Raw genomic sequence first — 21,462 nt, forward strand, 5'->3', positions numbered from 1 at the left:
AATAAGGACGTCGTTAAAGACATTTTTTCATCAAACTTTTATCAAGAAGACAACATTTTTTAAAACGGAGCAATTTTATAAAAAGATGTCAGTAATTATTTTGTACACGTTTTGAACATGAATCCCAAGACACAATAATGTACAAAAAGAAACTGTCAATAACCCAAGACACAAGGGTTATTAACACAATAACCTCCCCCCCGTCCGTCCTCAGACAAAGCTGTCCCTGTTGAAGGTCAGTCTGCTCTTCGTTGCCGCTGGGCTCGCTCGGCTCTTCCTGCCTTCATAAAACAGCGGCGGCCCCAGAGTCACTCTGGAGGACGAGCCGGGCAGCATGTAGGTCCGTCTGGTCCGGGCGGTGGCGTAAGTGGCCGGCCTCCGTGGCCTTGCTGGAGACCTGTTGACATCATGGAAACAGGAGATGTATGGTGGAGGTATCTATTTTTCTTCCCGTGCAGTTTTTGGGCTTTGTTATGGCAACCGATGAAGCCGCTCCTGGTCATAAATATAGAGACGAAAACATCCGTTTTAAGTGAAACGTGACAGATTGTATATTTACGTTTTTGGGAGACCTTCTTTTCCAGAGAAGTAAGTCATCACTGTCCCTCCAGAGAGGAGAAGGATGGAGCCTCCCCAGCCAATGAAAACGGCCGCTCCCAGTTCAAATCTGAACAGCAAGTATTCAGGTACATCAAGAGTTACGTTTCGTTTCATCCCCCATTCCTAGATATCGCTTGTAATGATGACCACTGTTCAAAGTGTACTCACTTCTGTGCCCGGAAATTTGGGTCCAAGAACTCAGTGATGACTTTGCTGGACCACCACGAGTAGGTGATCATACCGCAGAACCCTAACAGAAACCAGGCCTTACTCAACACATCCCGAGGGCAGAACTGTTCACGCAGGTTTAACCCACAGCAAACACCTGAAGAATGATCGTGCCGTTACCTGAAACCAGGTAGGTTACACCGGCCGCGAAGGTCACCCTCGCGTTGGCGATCTCCGAGCCGCCGATTTTGGTGCATTTCATTCCGACGAGGGCGAGGACGCCGCCGAAGAACCCGGTGATGACGGCGCAGACGGCGAGCGCCCTGCAGACGTGGAGGAACGCTGGAAGAAAGCAGGTGACACTGAAATACAGCTTTTTTTTTTTAGATTACCAGAGCGGAGGCAATTTTTTGGGTGCATCAATATCAATAGCATTTTTTTTTTAAATACGTATATTTAATTTTCATACACAAAAAAGGTAACTCGTGTTGATATTGTGTCGTCTCCCGAGCGTCTTTACCAGGCAGGGCCAGCATGGAGGGGTAGTCCTTGCAGTCGGACACCCCCGTGGTGTCCGAGATGCAGTCCCTCCACAGGTTGGAGTAGTAGTTGGAGGTGGTGAGCACGATGCTGCCCACCTCGGAGAAGGTCCAGTACTCCGTGGGGAGCGTGGAGCACACCAGGATCCAGCCGCACAGGCAGGAGACGAAGCAGCCGATCTCCATGTACATCACCACCGTCCGGTATTTCATGGTGAGTCCTCTGGTGGTGAAACCGTCCGGATGGGCTGGAGAGCAATAGTTGGAGCAGCTCCCTCACCGTGGGAATCCAGACTGAGCTCTTCCCCCGAGTCGCTGTTACACGTCTTATCATCCAATCTTTTCAGAGACGGTTTTGCCTCGTAAGCATCCTTCACCTTCCCAGCAGCACAGGTGGAGGATTACGTATCTCTGGCCCGTGCTCCACCACATTAGTTAACCGCTTGCGTTGTGGTTTACTCATTGTGATGCCTCAAAACGCTCAACGGTTGTAATCACACGTACACAAACTCGATCTGCACCCGTGAAGGGGACAAAACATAGAGCTTCACTTATGAGGGCGATTTAAAATTACTTCAGTTTCGATGGATTTGCTTAGTTGTGTAAAAAGATAAATACAAAACTGCCACCACTTTGTTTATGTATAAACTTTAGCCACGACTGAAACGCCCCTATGAGGGAAAGGCAGAGAAAACAACAACAAGACGAAAGCAGATGTAGAGAAAAAAGACAATCATTTTTTTTATTTTTTATTATTCAAATAATGTCAGTAACACATGTCCCAAATCAAACCTTATGTAATAGTAACACAACAGAAGCAAATATTTGTTCTTATCGTTCACATCATTTTATGTATTATTCCTTCCAATGTATTTCAGCATTAAAGTTTGTTCATTTTTGTCAGATTTGCTACAGATTCTCCTTCTATCCAGAAGGTGTTACAGACTAACAGTGTATCATCTGCAAATTAATCAACGTGAACAGCATGCTGGAAAATACCTTCCTCAGGAAACGGAGAGCTAAAAGATGCATAAAACAGGCTGCGTCAGCAAAGTTACCTTTTGATGAAACATTGTTTTGTTTTTCAAGATTAGTTTTCATGACATTTGCAGGATTCTGAGATTTAAAAAATGCATACAAACCCATTCATTTAGCAGACTCATAAATTGAATAGAAAAGCCTCACAACATCCGTCCGTCATATTTATTCATAATTGTCCGTCACCTGACTCGCAATTAAATCAAATGTAAGAGTTTTTGTTGAACGCAGTGCTGCCGCTCCTCGAGCTGCCCGACAACGAGGACACTGTCCGGCCGCTGCTCCTCGATGTGGAGACGCTGGACCTCGTGGAGGCGCTTGACCTCGACGAGACGGCGGACCCAGATGCCGCAGACCGGGCCGTTCTCACGGCCTCAGACGAGCGCCCCGGCCTGGCCGCGCGTCCGGACTTGGACGTGCGTCCCGATTGCGACGAGATTCCGGACACGTCTGTGCGTCCGGACTTGGACGAGCCTCCCGATCGAGAGGAGATGCCGGACACGTCCGTGCGTTTGGATGTTCCCGATCGCGACGAGATTCCGGACACGTCCGTGCGTCCCGACTTGGAAGAGCCTCCCGATCGAGAGGAGATGCCGGAGACGTCCGAGCCCTCGGACCTGGACGGCAGCTCGGACACGGAGGACAGCTTGGTCTTGGAGGTGATCTCGGACGCAGCGGGCGGCGCGGTGGGTAACTTGTTTTGCTGCTCGGGGTCCTGCAGTGCCTGGATGTTGATCACCCTGGAGGGAGGAACACAGTAGCCGAGTTACCCCAAAGCAATGAATACATGCTGCTTCATGCACACCAGGGCGTGTTTTACACTCACGTGGTCGCTCCCCCGCAGAGCGGCATGCACACTGACCACACGTAGAAGAAGCCGCCGGTCATCTGGAAGGCGGAGCCGACCCAGCCGAGGAACATCGGGGTGCCGAGGTCGTACCTGGTGGGGAAGCAGAGCGACGCTGTGACATCACTGGGTCGTCAGAGGGCTTCTTACAGAGACGGGCGAGCCGTTGACTTGCCTGAGTCCGTTAAAATCAGGGTTGAAGTATTCCACTGAGACGTACTGCGCATAGACGGCATAGCCACACGTGGACAGGAAACCTGAGGGGAAACCATTAAGACTTCAGAAATATGTTATGATGAGCAAGACTGAAAACTCTGGCACAAATATTTTTATTTTTATTTATTTATTTATCTCCATATATATGTGTGTTTTATGTATATTTTATATATATATATATATATATATATATATATATTAATATATCTACAAATTTATCTATATATATATATATATACATATATATCAAAGTTGTGTTGTTTGTTTCCTACAGAATGGAGGTGTGTCTAAAAAGAGGTTCAGCTGTCGCCCCGCCCCCAGCAGTCCACCTCTACCTCCTGTCTACCCCTTAAAGACGCTGACTGAGCAGTAAACGCCCATCTGAAGCTGACGGTCATGGCTTTAGTTTTACCAGCACCGCGAGTAAAGAACAGAATATGCAACAAAACAAGACAAACCGCTGACTACATGGCACCATGCGCCGGCATAGATCTTCTTGTACTTGGACCGGTCTTTCCCCCCAATGAAGGTGCACTCCATGCCCAGCAGACTGAGCACAAACCCCAGCATGCCCAGGGAGAGCGCTCCCATCAGCAGGCCTCGCACGATCTGGATGTGGCCTAGAGTCGCACAGTAAGACATACACAGACATGAATGAGTCTAAATAGCAGGGCAGACACATTGGCTTTGTTAGGATCGGGTGGGAAAGGCGTAACCTACCCTCCACAGACCAGAGCACGGGGTAGTCGTAGCAGTTGCTGACAGCGGTTGAGTCAGTAAAACAGGATCTCCACAGGCTGGACCAGTACCAGGCCACCTTGATGATGGAGGAGCCCCCCATACCCCCGATGGAGGTGATCTTCCAGCCCTCCATGGCCATGGTGCAGGCCACGAAGATCCAGCCCAAAACGGTCATCAGGAAACCCCAGATCTGGACCACGCGGATCTTCATCTCGTTTCTTTGCGTGAGTTGATCTCCTATCTAGATTTTGCCTCCAAGGACGCTTCCGGTTCTAATCCTTGATCATTAATCCACAGTCCAATCTTGACGCTTTTTTCTGTTTCTGTGTCACATGGCAGTCCCTAAATCACGCTGAAGACGTTGCACGGCCTGAGCTGAGCGTCTACTTTCAATCCAAATTCAAACAAGACGTGGAAGCGGCCTCCCACACAGCTGCTCGTCCCAGAAAAAGGATAAAAACAAGTGCATCACAGGTACAAATCAGTGTGTGTGTGTGTGGAAGGGAGGGGGGGGGTATTGCTTTACATGTGGGTGAGAGACAACAGTCACTCAGGTTCCCATGGCCCCAGTAGAGTTGTCGAGCCTGAATCTGGACTGAGAGTGCTGACTTCAGCATTCATCTCGGCTTACCAAAGCAGCCTCATGCTTCATTTCCCTCATGTGAGGACGGACGCAGTTTAAAAGTTGTAGGTTTATAGCATCAAACCAGACATTAATCCATAACGCATAGTTTTCTTAAAGAATTTCACTTGTAATAATACTGCAATTACTTCAGTCCAAACACTCCACTGTAGAGCCAAATCAGATCTGTATCAGATCAGAGCTATAACGAGGTAATGGAGCTGTTGACTCCACCCACAACGCCATCTCTGGCTTTGAAATTATGACATACATTTTTTTTTTATTTCACTGTGTCTTTAAATTGCTAACAATCAAATGAATTGATGGATCACAAATATCTCTTCAGTACATATTACTTCCTTCTATATATTTTTTTATTTTAGCAGATCTAAAATGTATTTTAAGTTGTAATTCTTATCGGTGACCTTTATTTGTTCCGTGAAATATGTAATTTCACTGCTGCCATGACCTAAGCTGCTCGAAGCATCATTCTGGACTTTGCCCGAGGCTTTAAGCTGCTAGTTATTACTCATTCTACTTATTAGACTGTGGGTCTCACAATTGCAGCGTAACGTCTTGTAATTAGAGTTAAATCTGAGGTAATGAGACTCGGGGAGGGTGATGAATGTTCGGCGGCGACGATGAAAGAGCTCCTCTTTGTTTCCCGGTCCTCTCGGCTTATGACAAAGTTATTGGTATAGTGGTGGGGAGATGTTGGAACGGCGGGGCGCTGGGCGATGTGTTTGGTGCGGCTGGCTTTGATTAGCGACCGGAGCTGCACAGGCTTTACAGGAGGTGCAGCAAATAAGGACACAAATGTAACTATTTCTCATTGTGACGTGATCGTTTGTGAACTGATTTGTTAACCATTAAATATGCATTAACACTGCTCCCTGGTGGTGAGATTGCAGCAATGGCTCTGTTCCTTCAGACGTCCTCGTTTTGCAGCTGCAGTGACCTCCATCCCACTTGAGATCAATGAATGGGTCAGAGGTTTACAACTTTTTGTTGTTCATCTTTGATGTCAAGCAGTAGATGTGTTTTCGCAAAACTTCCATGTTTTGTTTTATTATTTATTAGAAGTCTGAGGATGTAAAACGATACAATCCACATGGAAGCACAGCAGGCGTTTTCTTTCTATTATATCATCAGCGACAGCTCGCTGCACACTTGGATGTTTCAGGCGTGCACTCGTCTGCTGCTTTCCATCCTTTTGTTTTGTGAAACTGTACAGTATTTCACAGGGGGGGAAAAAAACTATTGTAAAAGTCACAGAATAATCCGCAATTTGGAATTTACAATGTGCAGACATTCGCGTCTCCCTCAAGTCGAGAGGTAAGAACGCTGGTGATCCATTCACCTTTCTTTCAGCTCCAGCGTCAGGTCAAAATGTGCATTTGTTGCTTCACAGAGTATATCATTTTATTTTTGTTTAAGAGATATAAAATACAGCAAAGACATTCCAGTAGACTGTTTAGAAATGATGAAATGAATATCCTCAAATGACGCTTTCAGGGTTGTCTAATTATTCTCAGTAAGTGCTTTCAGATAATAACTTGAAATGAATTTGGACATTTATTTTGAAGAGAAAAATCTTTTAAAAAGTACAAGTCAGAAGGAGTTTGATGCACAGCGTTTGCGGTTTTCACCGTCCCTGTATGTGATGCAGACATTAGACAATACAATACCACCATTATATCGAGAGAGTGTTCTGCGGAGCCCAGGACACCTGACACTTGTTCACGGATGTAAGGCGCCAGAAAGCACAGGGGCAACTGCTCTCTGCCAGCTGGTTCAAGTATCCAACCTCTGGGCCAAAAGGTTTTGCGTAACATAGCCCGGGGTTCCTATTGATAATAATTCCTAGGTGGAGATGGATGGCTGATATGAGGGGAAGCCTCCGGCCGGGCCTCAGATGTGACCTGGTGACCCTTTGAGGTCAGATCAGTCTAGGCACAGACGACCGAGACCTGCTTAAGAATTATTAACAGAGGGTGAATGCTGGAGATTAACTGAAATTACTTTACAGCTGTCCAGGTTTTAAAAAGTGATTATTTTTTCGTTACTGATTATATTGCTATTTGATCACATGTGCAGACTTTTTACCAAACCAGCATGCTCAAGTGGTCCAAACAAAAAAAAAACTGTTTAAAATTATATTACATTTTTGTGTAAAAAATACCACCCCCCCCAAAAAAAAATCATGTTTACAACCATTGAATATCATCTTTGAAATGCTTTAAAAAGTATTTCTCTTAAATATTGATGTCAAGTTGCCTTTGAATCATGAAATAAATATTGAATATGTCTCCATTCTCCATGTGAGACAGATGGGGAAAAGCCAGCCCGGTGAAGGTGACCGGAGAGTTTGAACGCTGTTTTGTGCCAAATCAAATTTCCTGCCCTAAAAAAAAAAAGCTTATCTTTTGCATACGGCCACTGACAGAAATGTCCCCAAAAAGTGGTCGTGTTTACAGTCGAATCTGGCCGCTTCAGCTGTGCAGAATGTGGAAGCTGACACATCTCCAGAGTTTATTTTCATGGAGTGAGACTCAGAAGTTCATAAAAGTGAACGGTGTCCTTTGCTTTTGCTGGTGAAATCATTTCTGTCTTGATGAATTCCCCGATCGGCGAATGTGGCAACAAGTCGGACGTCACACGTAGGCATTTCTTCCAAACTGCCTCGGCGGCGGCTCCGCTGGTTCCTTGTGGAGGCTGCTGACCGTCTTTCTGTGCTTGTTGCGTCCTGTCACAAACGCCGCCGCTCCAGTGTACGAGTATTCAGCTCTGCAGAGAGACAATGACAACAAAAAGCCCTCAAAAACCGAAATGTTAAAGTATGGCTGTCATGCTAAAAAGTTCTTTGTGGAACATAAAACCTGCTCCAGTCAAACTTTGCTTCATTTTAAATGTGCATCTAACTTCTTCTGGCTTGTACTTTCAAAATTACCCAAAAATAAAATGTAATATACTGTAAAGCACCCTTAGATTTCAAGTGTTGGTTCCTAACCTAAGGGTCGGGGTTAAGGGTTAGCTTCCTGCCTTTTCGGCCTATATTAGGATATGCTAAGCAGGACTGACTTATCAAAATGATGACCGTGGATGTCGCCGAAAAAAATGAAGTTAGCATTCTTTGCCTGATGCAACTTTTCCCATATAGCTGCCCTCAGCCAAGGTGACTTTCCCTTGGAAAAGGTCCCAATTACTGGACTGTAACAAAGGAAACATTCAGCCATCAACGGCCACATTACTAATCAAAATGACGATCATACAACCTGGCCCTGTAGGTTCGGCAATTACGACACGAGATGTTGAAAGAGATTACTGGATGTTTTCGGCTGTAACCGTCTATGCGTTGCAGTTAAAGTCATTATTTAAATTGCCTGATTGAGTTCTCAGTTTAGAGTCGGTCCAAATCAGATTTCCTCTAAGCCCCTTGTTGCTGATGACAGACGTGGGCTTGCAATGTTAGCATCTAGCATGTTCGAAGAAATCAAGTAACTCGCCTGGCACTGGAGCCCTCGGACAGGGAGAGGCAGAAGATGAGTCCCCCCAGGATACACAGCACGGATCCAGCCCAGCCGATGAAGAGAGCTGCTCCGAGCTCAAACCTGGAGGGTTGAAGCGTGTGATGGGGGGGACGAAGACATTCATGACTGGACACTGCCTTTCATCTGAATATTGATCCTGAATACTTACTTCTGGGCAACAAAGAGGGGGTCAAAGAAGTCTGTTGTGACCCTGTGAGCATATATGGAGCACGCAGTCATGCAGCAGAGTCCTGCGGAGAGAATTAAGAGGATTTCTACCTCCAAAATGGGACTGAAATCGGAGCAGAAAAGAGCTGATTGTGTCGTTCACTTGAACACCGATTTAGCCCTGAAGTGGAACAGCTTCCTAAAATGTAGCTGAGTTCCACAGGTTGTACCGCTGAGGACGAAATGGATCCCAGAGAGGACGGTCAAGCGGGCCTTGGTGGTCTCCGAGCCTCCTATTTTGGTGCACTTCATTCCGACCAGGGCCAAAGTGGCCCCGAAGAACCCCAGACACACGGCGGCGATCATCAGCCCCCGACACACCTGGATGTAGGCTTCATGAGAGAGACGGAGAAGAGGGGAGTATGCTTTAAACTAGTGGTTCACAAACAATTTGAGTTTCACTTCAGTGTGAAATTCAACATTGGAAGAGATGAAAAGTACTTTACTTTAAAGGAGCAGTTCCATACTTTAAAGGAGCAGTTCCATATTTTACTCACTTATTCACTTTGTGGCAGAGGGTTTAAATGAGTAGATTAATTACACTTGCTTGTCTATATGCTCAATGTGAAGCGACAGTCAGCAGCTGGTTAGCTTAGCTTAGCTAAACGACTGAACACTGAGGGAAAGAGCTCGCTGGACTCTGTCCAAAGGTAACAAACCTCTATAGTTGACAAATTATTTTCTCAATAGTCATTGAAAACGGATAAGACGTATCTTTTGAAACAGTTTAAAATACAAGACTAAATTAGATAAGCGATGCCTTTCCTTATTGTTAGTAGCAAGTAATGGGGAAAGACAAGTGACCTCTGTGTGACTGTCTGCCTTTCTCAGATTGCTTAATTCGGACACATTAGGAGGCTGCATCAGTCCAGCTCAGCTCATTCACTGAAATATGCCTCTACTGGCATTTAGCTTTGAATGTTGTGGCTGTTTGTGGCCAGAAAAAGGAAATATCAAGTTCATGATGGTCATTAATCCGAAAGAAACCAAAACAAACAGGTTCAGTGCTTCGGTCAGACCTCGGAAAGACAACAACGCACACTGCTACAGCAACCGCAACCACAGTCGTCTCCCAACTCACCGTCCAGCGCCAGCATCGAAGGGAAGTCCTTGCAGTTGGACACGCCGGTGGAGTCGGTCACGCATGTTTTCCACAGGTTGGACCAGAATGTAGCTGTGGTGATGACCGTCCCGTCCACAGAGGACACCTTCCAGTAGTCAATCGGCAGCGTGGACGACACCAGGATCCACCCGGAGATCGTCAGGACAAAGGCAACGATCTCTGTTGCCATGTTGCCCATTTTTTTTAAATTCAATTTTCAATTTTTTTAGGTCCCGACTGGGACACACGGCACGGAGATCTTTCCCTCAGGAGTGTTCACAGAGAGGAGGCGGAGGAGGGTCGGCCCCCGGGCACAGGTGAGTCAGCGTTAGCCGTCCTGGAGAGTTCTGCTCCTCGCCTGACTGCCAAGCATCTACGCCCGAGCGCCCATACTTTTAAAGTGCAAACCATTCGCTGACACACACTCGGTTGCTGTATATTGTGTGTGGTGTGTGTGTGTGTGTGGTTAGTGGGAGGCGCACACACTAGTCATCACTCCACACGGTGTGCGTAGAGTCTGCAAGGGGATCTGCAGGAGGAGGAAGTCTTTAATTGGAAGGATCTGAAATGTCTTTGACAGAGAGGGAACACAAGATGAGAAGCATAGATTGGAGAGTTTTGTACGGTGGATCCACCGAATGGATGGATGAATGATGTGTTTTTTCATCTCAGTCCCGTGTGGATTCTCATCACAATGCGGCACTCAGATTTTGCAATCCAGCAGCAATACAATGTAAAAGCAGGGCAACTAGTTGGAATATTGTTCCATACTGGTTTTACAACATTACAGCTCCATCAAGTGGCAGAAAGGAGAGGATGCTCCAAACTGTGCAGAAGGCCGTTTCCTCTTCTGCCTGCTTCTGAGCAAACTGAATATCCAAGCCCGGATCTATCTTTATCCAAGCCCGGATCTATATATATATATATATATATATCTATATATATATATATATATATATATATATATATATATATATATATATATATAGATAGATATATATATATATATATATATATTGTATCTCTTGCAGCCGTACTTGATAGGACCTGTAGCTAATGGCGGCTAATGTTCGCAATCTTTTGATAGGCAGCCCTGTAACGGACATTTTGCTTTCTTTATGACTCTCCTCTTGTGCCACTTTGAATCATTTGATTTTGTCCTGTCACTTTTCACCCCCAGGAACGTAAACACTAAGTCACTAACAAAGTGTTGCGATAATGAGCCTTAAAACTTGATAAAATGAGTCAGCAATTTTGTTTTTTTTTCTGAGTTTTTTTTTGTAGATACCAGAAATGAAGTCAGTGGTGAAGCAGTGGTTTTATCTGTTTGTTTTTATACGCAGCACATACTGTTCTCCGTTGGTGCTCTTTGTTGCACCTTTGTTGCACACTCATTGATTTAGCTACAGTAGTAGGATTACATGATATCCTACTGTACTGGGAGCCCAAACAAATCTGTGAAGCATCTGTTGGAAAAATTAAATAAAAACACCCCTGCAGGCTGGATTACTGTATGAAAGGACAACAGTTATGGCTTCCTGTCTGTCCTGCAGAGAGTGGCCAGAGGAGAGGGAAAACTAGTCACTGAAATGCAGTCTTGATCCTCCAAGTAAAAAATATAACATGTTAAAATGTTAAAGCATAATTAATCCTCTGAGCCTGAACTAAGAAATTAAATTCCTAATCTCGTACTGAAAAAGTGTGCTCAGTGTTGCGGGTCACCTTTTCGACGGAGACAGTGTTCCCACAGTCGGAGCTCCTTGAAAACTAAACCCAGGTGTTTTGAAAGTCTGCAACTGACAGTGGGAAGGTGCTGAGAACATTGTTACGTAAATCTCTAGATATTTGATGCCTTGATGTGTTTCCATGGTCACGGTTGCTGGGCAATCTCAGAGGGGACCCTAATCCTGTAAATCTGCTAATGAAAGGGAGGCAGCTGGAACAGGTTGTTGTCTGTGTTAACCTGTCGAAGGCATCCTATTAACACTACAAATTTGAGAAGATGACGATCTCAACCTTTCCATTGTCCCAGCCAAAAGGAAAAGGAGAATCCTCACTAATTGTCGATGTGGGACATAAGCATCCTTCTTAAACCAGTCAGACTCAAATCTAAATTTGATTATAAAATCCCTAATGAAGTTGCTTTAAAAATATCTTAAGATCCAAAAGTAATAATCTGCGCTGTCATGTTGTATCTTTTGAGCATTTACGTGTGCTTTAGCATGCTGACACGCTAAACTAGGCTGTTGGAAATATCTAACCTGCTAAACATGAGCATGTTAGCGTTCAGCTCGAGCACCACCGGGCTTGCAGCATGTGGCTTTACAGTGAGATTATGTAAGTTAAATATGTCTGTTCACTGTATAAGTCTTTGACTTGAGCTCTCCTGTCACATCTGTCTTTCATCAGTTTTTATGCAGTTTGTAAAAGTAAAGTCTGTCATCTTGTATAATTGGACATTCACATGCTGTTTTGCACAAACGCTCCTGATAAAGACAGTCAAACTGAATATATTTAGTTAATCTGACACAAAACAAGACATTCATCTTGTAAACCTTTAATTAAAATGAAACAATGGGGCCGCTTCTTCCTTTGTGCTCACTGAAGGGGAGAAAAGCAGGCCTATCACAGGACCGGCAAAGCATGGGAAAGAGTGTTGATCCCCTGCAGATGATGAATGTTATTGGGCTGAGTTCAGCTGCTTGTAATAATCTCCTGCTGGCTTCTCTCCTTCAGCCCTTTTCCCAGTTGGGGCTAGCTAAACATCAACAGGGGGATAACCTGCGAGGTGTAGGGGCCAAGGCGGCTTCAGTCTGTTATCATTAGATTGTTGGTGTCGGGATCATAGTTTACGCTGGTGGCATGTGACTGGATTTTTTAAAAGTTTCCTTGAACTCTGAAACGAGAGAAGCAGGGTAAAGGGAGTTTATTGCCCGGGGAGAAGAAGAGGAGTGTGCTATATGACTGCCCCACTCTCTCCCAGGTGTTTTATTTCAGCGCAGGAAACGCCTACAGTGTGACAGAGGGCATCTGTCATCCATCGCCTGCTCTTTATTTATAGGATATCCGTGTGTGTGTTTGTTTGCGCAAAGCTTTTCATTGTGTGGATCGAAACAGGAAAAAGAAGCAAGCAAACACTATCTTGACGGGAAGTGTTATGCGGTTATTTCCTTTTCCAATAGAGAAATTATTATTCGAAATTACTTATTGCGAGAAAGCATAAATAAAACACAGGCTTGCTTTGTCTGCTATCAACAATGATGCATATTTACGACCTTACCATGACATAAAGTCAGTCCCTCTGACAATGATTAAAATGCTGAGAGAGAGAGAGAGGGAGAGGGAGAGAGAGAGAGACTTTGCTGAGTCATTCTGATTAGACCACTGCGGACCACACACTCCACCAATAACCCCATGCGTCAAGATTCTGATCATTCGTATAAACGTATCTGTCTTATAAATACATTTTCTCCCTTACTTGTGGACCAGTACTTTCAGGTTTTGCCCTAAATACAAATTAGATCCATAGAAATAGTTTATTTCTATATCTTCACCAGGCTTCCATCTGATGTAATTTGTGACTGTAAATGTAGCCCCATTCTGACAGCTAACCATCCCTGACATTTTTCAAAATGAATTAAGGTAAATATGACTCAAATTAGTTTTTGATGAAAACCCAGCCCAACTGTACGGGTCAATATTCTCAGCCAATCGTGTGATCGCAGAGGAGGAAACTGAGCCAATTGCGTGGGGCGAACGTATATTTTCAGCCAATCAGGAGTCTCCGGGGGGGCGGGGCCATTCGAGGCGTTTTAATTTTTTGTTAACGTTTTTATTTTTTCTTGTACCGTACTCGTGTGCGCCTCTCAAGGAATCACGTAACACGCCTCGGGGCTCCCGACGCCGGCAGGCATGTAAAACTGAGAAGGGAAGTTACAGTCCGTAAAAACAAAAAAGGTCGGGGTGAGGAGAAAGTTAAAACGAAACGAGGAAGCCGCCGCGCGAGCGGGGTCCACCATGGAACATGTTAGTAAAGACACGAAGAAGAACCCGGCAGCGACGGCCAACTTATTATCCAAGATATTCTTCTGGTAAGTTGACCGAAGGACCCGGATGATGACCGCAGCTAGCTACCGTTAGCGGGGCTTTTAAAACGTTCCTCCACGTGTACTGTGACACTGTTGTAAAATGCGTTTAATTTTAATTTTTCTTCATACTCGTCGGTGTCCTAAACGGGCGAGTCTAGGTCATTGTTAACGGCAACAGAAGTGTTGAGATTTTACAGTCCGAGTCAAATCTGTTGGTTTGGTTACTTAAGGTTTTTAGAACAAATACACACGTATTAAAGACTTACTGGTTGCTGCTGACATCATACTTTATTGTTCCACCCTTCAAACTCAAACAACTTGAATTTGATTTAATCAAATGCAGCTGACACATGTTAATTCATGGCTGCAAGGGTATTTAAACGCTGCTCTAACAGCATGTACAAGTGATCTATTCTAATAAAAAATACTATTCATGATTTTAATGCACTGTGCTCATCTCTCACTCGTCTGCTTGTGTCTCTGTCAGGTGGCTCAACCCTTTGTTTAGCATCGGATACAAGCGTAAGCTGGAAGAACATGACATGTACGACGTGCTCCCGGAGGACGGGTCTGAAAGACTGGGACAAGATCTGCAGAGGTAGAGAGGTCCATGACCGTAGTGCACGATCACAAGGTTGTTTGCAATGCAGCATCCTCGCTGGATTCACACCACGGGTACCTTAACGGAAACACTAACTTAAGAGGAGTCAAAGTGTGTTTTCACTTTCCTTTCAAGTTGCCCCAAAGTATGGTAACAGTTTTTAAAGTCCGGCATTTGACTTCCAGACCTTGTAAATAAAGGAACCACCACTTTGATTGTGACTGTTCACGTAAAAAAAAAAAGTTTAATTCCTTGTGACACAAAAACTACATTTTGATGACATGTTTTTTTTTTTATGTCAACAAGTACTATAAGTTATGACTTAGTTATAATGCAAGAGCTCAACTCCAGAGCAGCTTAAAGAGAGGGACCGCTCAAGGTTTTCTGAAAGCTGTTACTTACTAGTTACTTTTGATGTGCTTCAAATAAAATCGCATCATCACTCTGATACAAGTTATACTCTGTAACAACTCGAACACATCCACTGCTCTCATTCTCGAGCAGTGGATATCTGTAAGTATACTGTTCCCTTTGTATACAGTAGCTGCATATGCTGTACATTATTATTCAAGGATCATTTACTGTCAGCTCGGCCTCCCACTGTGTTCATCCTTCTTATTTTTCCTTAACGAGGCATCAGAGAGTCAACGGCATGCTGGGTAGGCGCGTAGCCTTAGGCCCTCGCTGGGTTAGCTCAGCTTCCATCTCGGCTCTCCTCTCTGCAACAGTCTGGTCCGGCAGGTCGGCCGAAGTCTGCTGCACTTAAAGAAGTTGTTGATCTTCACGTATTCTTCAAGACCGTTAAAAAATATAAGTTGTATAATATCACCATTATCAGGAGGGTAATGTTATTGTTTAACTTCAGCAATATTTTAAACATGTTAATGATTCCGTGGATAAACTTAACTGTTTCGTGAAGTCTTGTGCAACACGAGCAGGAACAAACGGTGGAGTCTGTGTCCGGCCTCCAAACACAGACGCCCACACCGGAAACAAGCCCCGCCTCCTCTGAACATAGACCCCGTGTGAGCTCTGAGGCTGCCGAAGACGCGCCGGTTGTGTCAAACTTAGATAAAAAAAACAATCCTTTTGGTCTGTTATTTAGTTGAGAGATGTGGACCGCACAGGACCCACTTTGTGAATTTGACACACAGCTATTGATTACCTGGTTGTTTCATGGTCTGTATTCTAGCAAAGTTGCTCAGTGATACTCTAACGTCTCATTGTCAGCCGTGAAATCTGAATTTCTCAGTCAACAAATAGGCGCGAAATCTTGGCCTGAGGTGGGGGCCACAGTTGTGTGTTTGTGTGTCATTAAAACGCATCAATGAGCCACACGCACACGATCCTTCACAACTATGAACGCACACTGTAGTTTTGTTTTGCCCACACACGCTGGACTCACTCACTTGAGCACCAAATGTGCTTTTATCCGCTGCGTAGAGTTGTGAGTTGTCCCCACAGATGTATACACCTATACGTCCTTGAGGCATCCCCCATATTTGTAGAGTGGTCGTCCTGTAATCACAAGGTAGCAGGCTCGATACCTGTCTACCCAATCGTAGGATTGGACTTGTCGGACTTGTTTGATAATGCTGAAGAGGTTGATCGCAACCTCACAGGCTAGTCCTGACTTGTCCTGGCTGAACGTCCCCCTTTTTGTGTTTACGTCTTTAAAATGTATTTATCAGGTTGTCGAACATGTCTGAACAGCGTTATGACACAATAACAAAAATACATCCATCAACATGGTGTTCTTTATATGGCAGATACTGGGATCATGATCTCCAGAAGGCGACCAAAGAGATGCACGCGCCGAGTCTCTCAAAGTGCATCATTCAGAACTTCTGGAAACCGTATGCCGTGCTGGGCTTCTTCACTCTCGTTGAAGTAAGTGTTCTCAGGTTTGAGAATGAGCTGTATGACCTCAAACTATTGCAAATCCTTATATTAAAGCTGGGAAAAAAACAGTTACACAAGTATAAGAAACCAAACTGGATTTAAAACTTGTTCGCAAACAAATAAACTAAATAAATTGAAGTTGGATTTTGTCTCTTCTCATGCAACATGCTGAGTTTCGTCAACAGCTTCAGCGCCGTGCGACTATCGACTGTATAACATCGTATTTAGTGAATCGCGATGTTCCTCTCCATTTATCAGGAAGTCATCAAAGTGGTCCAGCCCATCATCTTGGGACAGATAATCCGGTACTTTGAGAGTTACGACCCGGAGAACCTGACTGCCCTCTACGAGACTCTCGGCTACGCGGCAGCCATGTCTTTGTGCACCATCGGCCTGGCCCTGCTCCACCACCTCTACTTCTACCACGTCCAGAGGACAGGCATGAAGATCAGAGTGGCCATGTGTCACATGATCTACAACAAGGTCAGCGGGGGCAACTTGCTTGTGCTTCTTAAGGAGAACATAAAGCTCTGATCCTCATTCGCAGATCTACACAGCAATTAGCTGCATTGAAATGGACAGTTTGTGATACTTAAAATATTTGATGAGGATTCTTGTCTTTTTTTTTCTTCTTTCTAGGCTCTGCGTCTCAGCAGTTCAGCCATGGGAAAGACCACCACGGGCCAAATAGTCAACCTCCTTTCCAACGACGTCAACAAGTTTGATGATGTATGTGAAATTTAAGACTTTTAGGTCAATTTTAGATTTCAGCCCTCCGACATCGCCGTGAGAACTTAAAGGTGAAAGGCGTTTTTACTTTGCCTGGGAACCAAACAGGTCTGCGACCGCATGCTTTATTTGCTCTGGCAGATGCATTTTGTGATTTGTTGGAGCGACTATGGGATGTTTTTTTTAGAAAAAGTCTAAGCAACACTCGTCTGTATGATCATACCGATCCATTACGTTTGTCTGCCCCAATTCTAATACTAGAAAAATCTTGGCATTAGTAGTTTTAATAAGCTGCGTAGATCTCGTTTTAGGAAGTTAAACGGCTCATAATACTCTCGACTATCTATTTTTTGTTTTTTTACAAAACGAGTAAAGGGCTGCTATCGCTTCTGTATCGACCAGCCGCCACTTTCTCGATGGCCCTCGGTCATGTTTGATATCCCATTACTGAGACTTGACATAGTGAGCTCAAGTACAAACGTGTTACACCTCATTTTGCCAGTTGCCACTTCTGTAACATTTGGCTTCTGCATACAATTCTAGCTGCAAGGTAAGTTGGTTGGATGGGTGTAACATTGTGTTTGTTGTGGAGTCTCACGGCATCACTGTCGAGGCTTTAAGTCACTGAACCTGCTTTGTCTCGGCAGAGAGTTGTTTAGTTTTTAAATAGTGAGTCAGAGGTCACTGTTAAGCCTGTACTTTCTTGAGGACATTGAGTTACTTGGCATTGGCCTCTTTATTAAACTCTGTCATGCTGGTTTTAGACAACCTGCTCAGAGATGAGCACATGCGCTTCCTGCCAACGAACCTGGACCCAAACCTGGACCTGCGCATCGTGTTCTTGCACATTTATTTTTCTCCCCTCATTCACAGTGAGCTCTCTCCAACAGGTGACTATCTTCCTGCACTTCCTGTGGGTGGGGCCCCTCCAGGCCGCGGCAGTCGTGGGTCTGCTGTGGGTGGAGATCGGCCCGTCGTGCTTGGCGGGCATGGTAGTCCTCTTGTTCCTGATGCCTACGCAGACCATGTTCGGAAGGCTCTTCTCAAAGTTCAGGTAACGCACTTTTATTGAAATTCAGCTCTTTATTTTTTACCGTTACTGAATTTGTTGCGGCATGTTCAGAAAGCACAGAATAGTCATGTAAAATATACAAAGAGATCAAATAAAAATAACCTGGGTAGTCGCATTGGTCGAACCTGCTTAATTATTTCAAAGGAAGCTGTTTGTCGTTGCAAGTTTGCAATCGCACACGATCTCAATTTGAAAGTGGCCAACGGTTTCTCGTGTTTTTCAACTGCATTGTCTGCTTCCCCTCACAGGAGTAAGACGGCTGTCCTCACTGACGACAGGATCCGCATCATGAACGAGGTGGTGTCTGGAATGCGGATCATTAAGATGTACGCCTGGGAGAAACCCTTCGCCGTTCTGGTCTCCGAGGTCCGAAGGTAAAAACTCCCATTATGTCATGCGTGATATTTTTAGATGAAAGGAAGCGTTTCAAGAGGCACCGGCTCACAAAGCGTCTATAGAATACCTTTACCTTATGTATGTACATGTATAATTTATATCCCCGTTTTATATGTATTGTTCATAAGATGTTGTAGTGAAGCCGCTCTGTTCATTTGTTTTCTTACTTTTTTACGTCTGGTTGGTGAAGGTTCATCCTGGTTAAACATAGAGTTTAAAAGTCCTCTTGTTACCTTTTTTTTTTTACATTTTGTGTCGCCACAGCATTCCTACAGCCTTGTTGATTTCATTCTCCGTACCATTACGGTGGTGATCTTATTATGTTTTAGTTCTGAAGACACGTGTGTATATTTTTTATATATTTGTGTGTTGTCTGAGCCAACATAAGCAGGGTTTTGCTGCGTGAGCTGTGTGAACTGGTTTGGATTGGGATTTTGGCAAATTTTTTCCTGCTCTGGAGGCTTCAAGAATGCAGCGTGCACTTTTATCCGGGCACGAAGGTCTTAAAATCCTTCTCCCCCAAATGCCTCGTATCTCTAATTCCTCTCCGCTGTCATCTCTAACTAATGCGACATGGATTGAAAGTTCAAATAGATGCTGAATAGATTCGTATGCTATCAAATGGATTCATTTTGAGGTCATTTAAAGGGTTACATCCACTGCAGACGCTCCCTATCGTGATCGTCTCCTCCCTGTGCCCCCCTCAGGAAGGAGATCTCCAAGATCATGAAGAGCTCCTACCTGCGAGGCCTCAACATGGCCTCCTTCTTCTGCGCCAGCAAGATCATCCTCTTCGTCACCTTCACCACATACGTCCTCCTGGGGAACACCATCACAGCCAGCAGTGTGTTTGTGACGGTGTCGCTGTACACCGCCGTGCGGCTCACCGTCACCCTCTTCTTCCCGAACGCCATCGAGAAGCTGTACGAGACCCGAGTCAGCATCCTCAGGATTCAGGTACGACGCTTTTGACATTATGCTGAAGTCTTAGTGTGTCTGCTAATGTCTCATCGTCGGTTCGCAAACTTTTTCTGTCACGTCCCACTTTAAAAGAAAAGTTTTAATGCCAAACAAAATTGTGACAAAATGGTCCTCGAGTTTTTATTGAAATAACAACTTTTTGTGACGCCATCTGTGCGTTTTCAAATGATAGAACAAAGAATATTGCAATCGCTTTCAAGTAAACCAGATTGCCGTTTTGCTTGATATTCAACTCCGTTTGCCTCTTTAATCACCTAAAACCAGTGAAACTTGCCCTTTTTATGAAACGCTTTACTAAATGATTCACCAGACCGCTGCAGCAGAAAACCTCCTTAACCCGGAGAACTTGGCACTGACTCTATTGTTTTTGTTTTATTCAAGGAGTTTCTGATGCTGGATGAGATCGTAAAGAACAAAGCTGAACTGCAACTTGATGGGAAGAAGGATGCCGCAGTGAAGATCCAGGACCTGGTCTGCTACTGGGATCAGGTCAGATACCGGTTGGCTCACTGGTGTACACACTGGGAACGCACTGAGCTTTTCTTAAACCTCGCACAACGTAGAACTTCTGTAGTACCAAAACGGTTACAAGAGGCATTTAGATCAAATCCTTTGCCTTAATTGCAGCCACAGAGGACTGAGTGCAACAAGGCAAACCTGTGTGGAGCTAAAGGTGACGGTGCTGATTGGAGGTCATGATTTAATGTTTTTTCAGCGGTTTTGTTTTGGCTGCTTTCTTGTGACGGAAGATTTTTTTTAAAAAACGGCTATTGTTTTTTTTTCTATCCAGTTTTTTATAAACGATTCAGTTTGGGCTTAATATCAAAAGGGTTTGAACATTTTTACACCGGCCCTATAGACGGACTCCAAAAGACAAATATTTTGAAAAAGTTGTGAATAAACTTGCAACAATGTAGCCTCAAACATTAGAGAGTCTTAGATCTCTCCATGTTACTGGCTGTTGTGTGTGTCAATGTCACAGACCGTTCCGTTTGATATTCAGGCCTACACCTTACAAAAGGACATCCACAGATGGCAGGTTTAAGACCTGATGGATATGTTGCATGCATTCATGTTTAAACATGTTTTGAACCCCTGCAGAGTCTGGATTCTCCATCGCTGCAGAACATCTCCCTCACTCTGAACTCCAACCAGTTGTTGGCTGTGATTGGACCAGTGGGAGCCGGAAAGGTCCGACATGTACTCGCGTCATCATTTCAGATTGAGAAAACCTCGGCTCGTAGGTTTGTCTGTGTGTTTTTTCCACGTCTTCACGTTTCCCCTGTGCCGTCATTTGCATCCAGTCATCGCTGCTGAGCACCATCCTCGGAGAGCTGCCTGCTGAAAAGGGGGTGATGCAGGTCCAAGGTCGGCTGACGTACGCCGCCCAGCAGCCCTGGGTGTTCCCTGGAACCATCCGTGGTAACATCCTGTTTGGAAAGGAGCTGAACCCCCAGAAGTACGAGAGAGTCCTCAGGGCCTGCGCTCTGAAGAGGGTGAGATTTAATTGAATGAATACCTCTGATTACATGAATCTAAAGGAAAAGTACTTACAGCAATCTTTTATCTTGTTTTATCTCACCCTGAGTTCACTAAACATAAGCGTCGTCACGCTCCCACAGATAAGGAGCAACGCAGTAAAAAAAAGGATCACATATTTCTACTCTGACAAGCGAATCACTGAAGAGACAGATGTAGATGACACATGGCTTCGGGTTAGCGTGGTAGATTTCTCAAGAGTTCAAAAGAGGTTGAACTGTGAGTGCACTTAACCGTCCGTCTCTGTAACCTGGCGAGAAAACAAGGTTACTAAGGTTAATGAATCACTGGCGAGTCCTGTGACTGTCCACTTCTAACTGGGCATAAATTAAACCATCTCCCATCATTATCTTTTATGGTGGTATTGTCTGGCACACACACCCTGACGGTAGTAAAGTGAGAGCAGCAGAATGCTGACTTGAGGTGTTTTAAGTAACTCGTTGTTCTCAGCTTTTGCAACGAGAAACAAACTGTTTTCTTTACTGTCCTAAGGCAGCGGTCACCAGCCCTTCCCCCCCTACGG

At 44.7% G+C, this 21,462-nt stretch overlaps 4 protein-coding genes across 15 annotated transcripts in view; 1 reads left to right on the top strand and 3 right to left on the bottom strand.

Annotated features, from left to right (window-relative positions):
- Positions 1-210: 210 nt before the first annotated feature.
- On the bottom strand, positions 211-1,520 carry LOC137794014 (claudin-10-like). The gene is made up of 5 exons (XM_068590554.1): positions 1,289-1,520; positions 949-1,110; positions 769-850; positions 560-667; positions 211-397 (listed from the first exon to the last, which is right to left on the bottom strand). The coding sequence occupies exons 1-5, from the start codon at positions 1,518-1,520 to the stop codon at positions 211-213; spliced, it is 771 nt and encodes a 256-aa protein (XP_068446655.1).
- Positions 221-21,462, top strand: part of LOC137794009 (ATP-binding cassette sub-family C member 4-like) — a 29,681-nt gene continuing 8,439 nt past the window's right edge. For 2 of the 12 annotated variants that reach the window (XR_011078274.1, XM_068590539.1), the window contains exons 1-11: positions 13,501-13,722; positions 14,207-14,317; positions 16,090-16,210; positions 16,481-16,705; positions 16,862-16,951; positions 17,842-18,005; positions 18,272-18,397; positions 19,127-19,376; positions 19,782-19,889; positions 20,502-20,591; positions 20,705-20,896. Coding sequence is in view for 11 of the 12 variants with exons in the window: in XM_068590539.1 (XP_068446640.1) it covers positions 13,649-13,722; positions 14,207-14,317; positions 16,090-16,210; positions 16,481-16,705; positions 16,862-16,951; positions 17,842-18,005; positions 18,272-18,397; positions 19,127-19,376; positions 19,782-19,889; positions 20,502-20,591; positions 20,705-20,896 (1,551 nt within the window). In the remaining variant the exon portion in view is untranslated. The other 10 variants (XM_068590549.1, XM_068590548.1, XM_068590544.1 and 7 more) reach the window with 10 other exon arrangements.
- cldn10e (claudin 10e) lies at positions 2,510-4,360 on the bottom strand. The gene is made up of 6 exons (XM_068590553.1): positions 4,129-4,360; positions 3,867-4,028; positions 3,368-3,449; positions 3,172-3,285; positions 2,891-3,085; positions 2,510-2,737 (listed from the first exon to the last, which is right to left on the bottom strand). The coding sequence occupies exons 1-6, from the start codon at positions 4,358-4,360 to the stop codon at positions 2,548-2,550; spliced, it is 975 nt and encodes a 324-aa protein (XP_068446654.1). The 3' UTR covers positions 2,510-2,547.
- cldn10a (claudin 10a) lies at positions 7,358-9,830 on the bottom strand. Its single transcript, XM_068590552.1, has 5 exons — positions 9,611-9,830; positions 8,700-8,861; positions 8,471-8,552; positions 8,335-8,382; positions 7,358-7,558 (listed from the first exon to the last, which is right to left on the bottom strand). Exons 1-5 carry the CDS (start codon positions 9,828-9,830, stop codon positions 7,426-7,428), a joined length of 645 nt encoding a protein of 214 aa, XP_068446653.1. The 3' UTR covers positions 7,358-7,425.

This window comes from Clinocottus analis, unplaced genomic scaffold (genome assembly GCF_023055335.1).
Source record: "Clinocottus analis isolate CAN_PGR_092001 unplaced genomic scaffold, fCliAna1.0.p SCAF_24, whole genome shotgun sequence".
NCBI lineage: Eukaryota > Metazoa > Chordata > Actinopteri > Perciformes > Cottidae > Clinocottus > Clinocottus analis.

What these genes read in the sequence shown, in the direction of transcription:
- cldn10e (XM_068590553.1), bottom strand. Translation starts at nt 4,360, where the DNA reads ATGAAGATCCGCGTGGTCCAGATCTGGGGTTTCCTGATGACCGTTTTG. An exon ending in CCTGATTTTAACGGACTCAG is followed by an intron (nt 3,286 to 3,367) that starts GCAAGTCAACGG and finishes CTTCCCCACCAG; the next exon opens with GTACGACCTCGGCACCCCGA. An exon ending in AAGTCGGGACGCACGGACGT is followed by an intron (nt 2,738 to 2,890) that starts GTCCGGAATCTC and finishes ACGCGCGGCCAG; the next exon opens with GCCGGGGCGCTCGTCTGAGG.
- LOC137794014 (XM_068590554.1), bottom strand. Translation starts at nt 1,520, where the DNA reads ATGAAATACCGGACGGTGGTGATGTACATGGAGATCGGCTGCTTCGTC. An exon ending in CTCCATGCTGGCCCTGCCTG is followed by an intron (nt 1,111 to 1,288) that starts GTAAAGACGCTC and finishes GCTTTCTTCCAG; the next exon opens with CGTTCCTCCACGTCTGCAGG. An exon ending in CCAAATTTCCGGGCACAGAA is followed by an intron (nt 668 to 768) that starts GTGAGTACACTT and finishes CTTGCTGTTCAG; the next exon opens with ATTTGAACTGGGAGCGGCCG.
- cldn10a (XM_068590552.1), bottom strand. Translation starts at nt 9,830, where the DNA reads ATGGGCAACATGGCAACAGAGATCGTTGCCTTTGTCCTGACGATCTCC. An exon ending in CCCCTCTTTGTTGCCCAGAA is followed by an intron (nt 8,383 to 8,470) that starts GTAAGTATTCAG and finishes TCAACCCTCCAG; the next exon opens with GTTTGAGCTCGGAGCAGCTC. An exon ending in GGCTGGGCTGGATCCGTGCT is followed by an intron (nt 7,559 to 8,334) that starts GTGTATCCTGGG and finishes GTCTCTCTGCAG; the next exon opens with AGCTGAATACTCGTACACTG.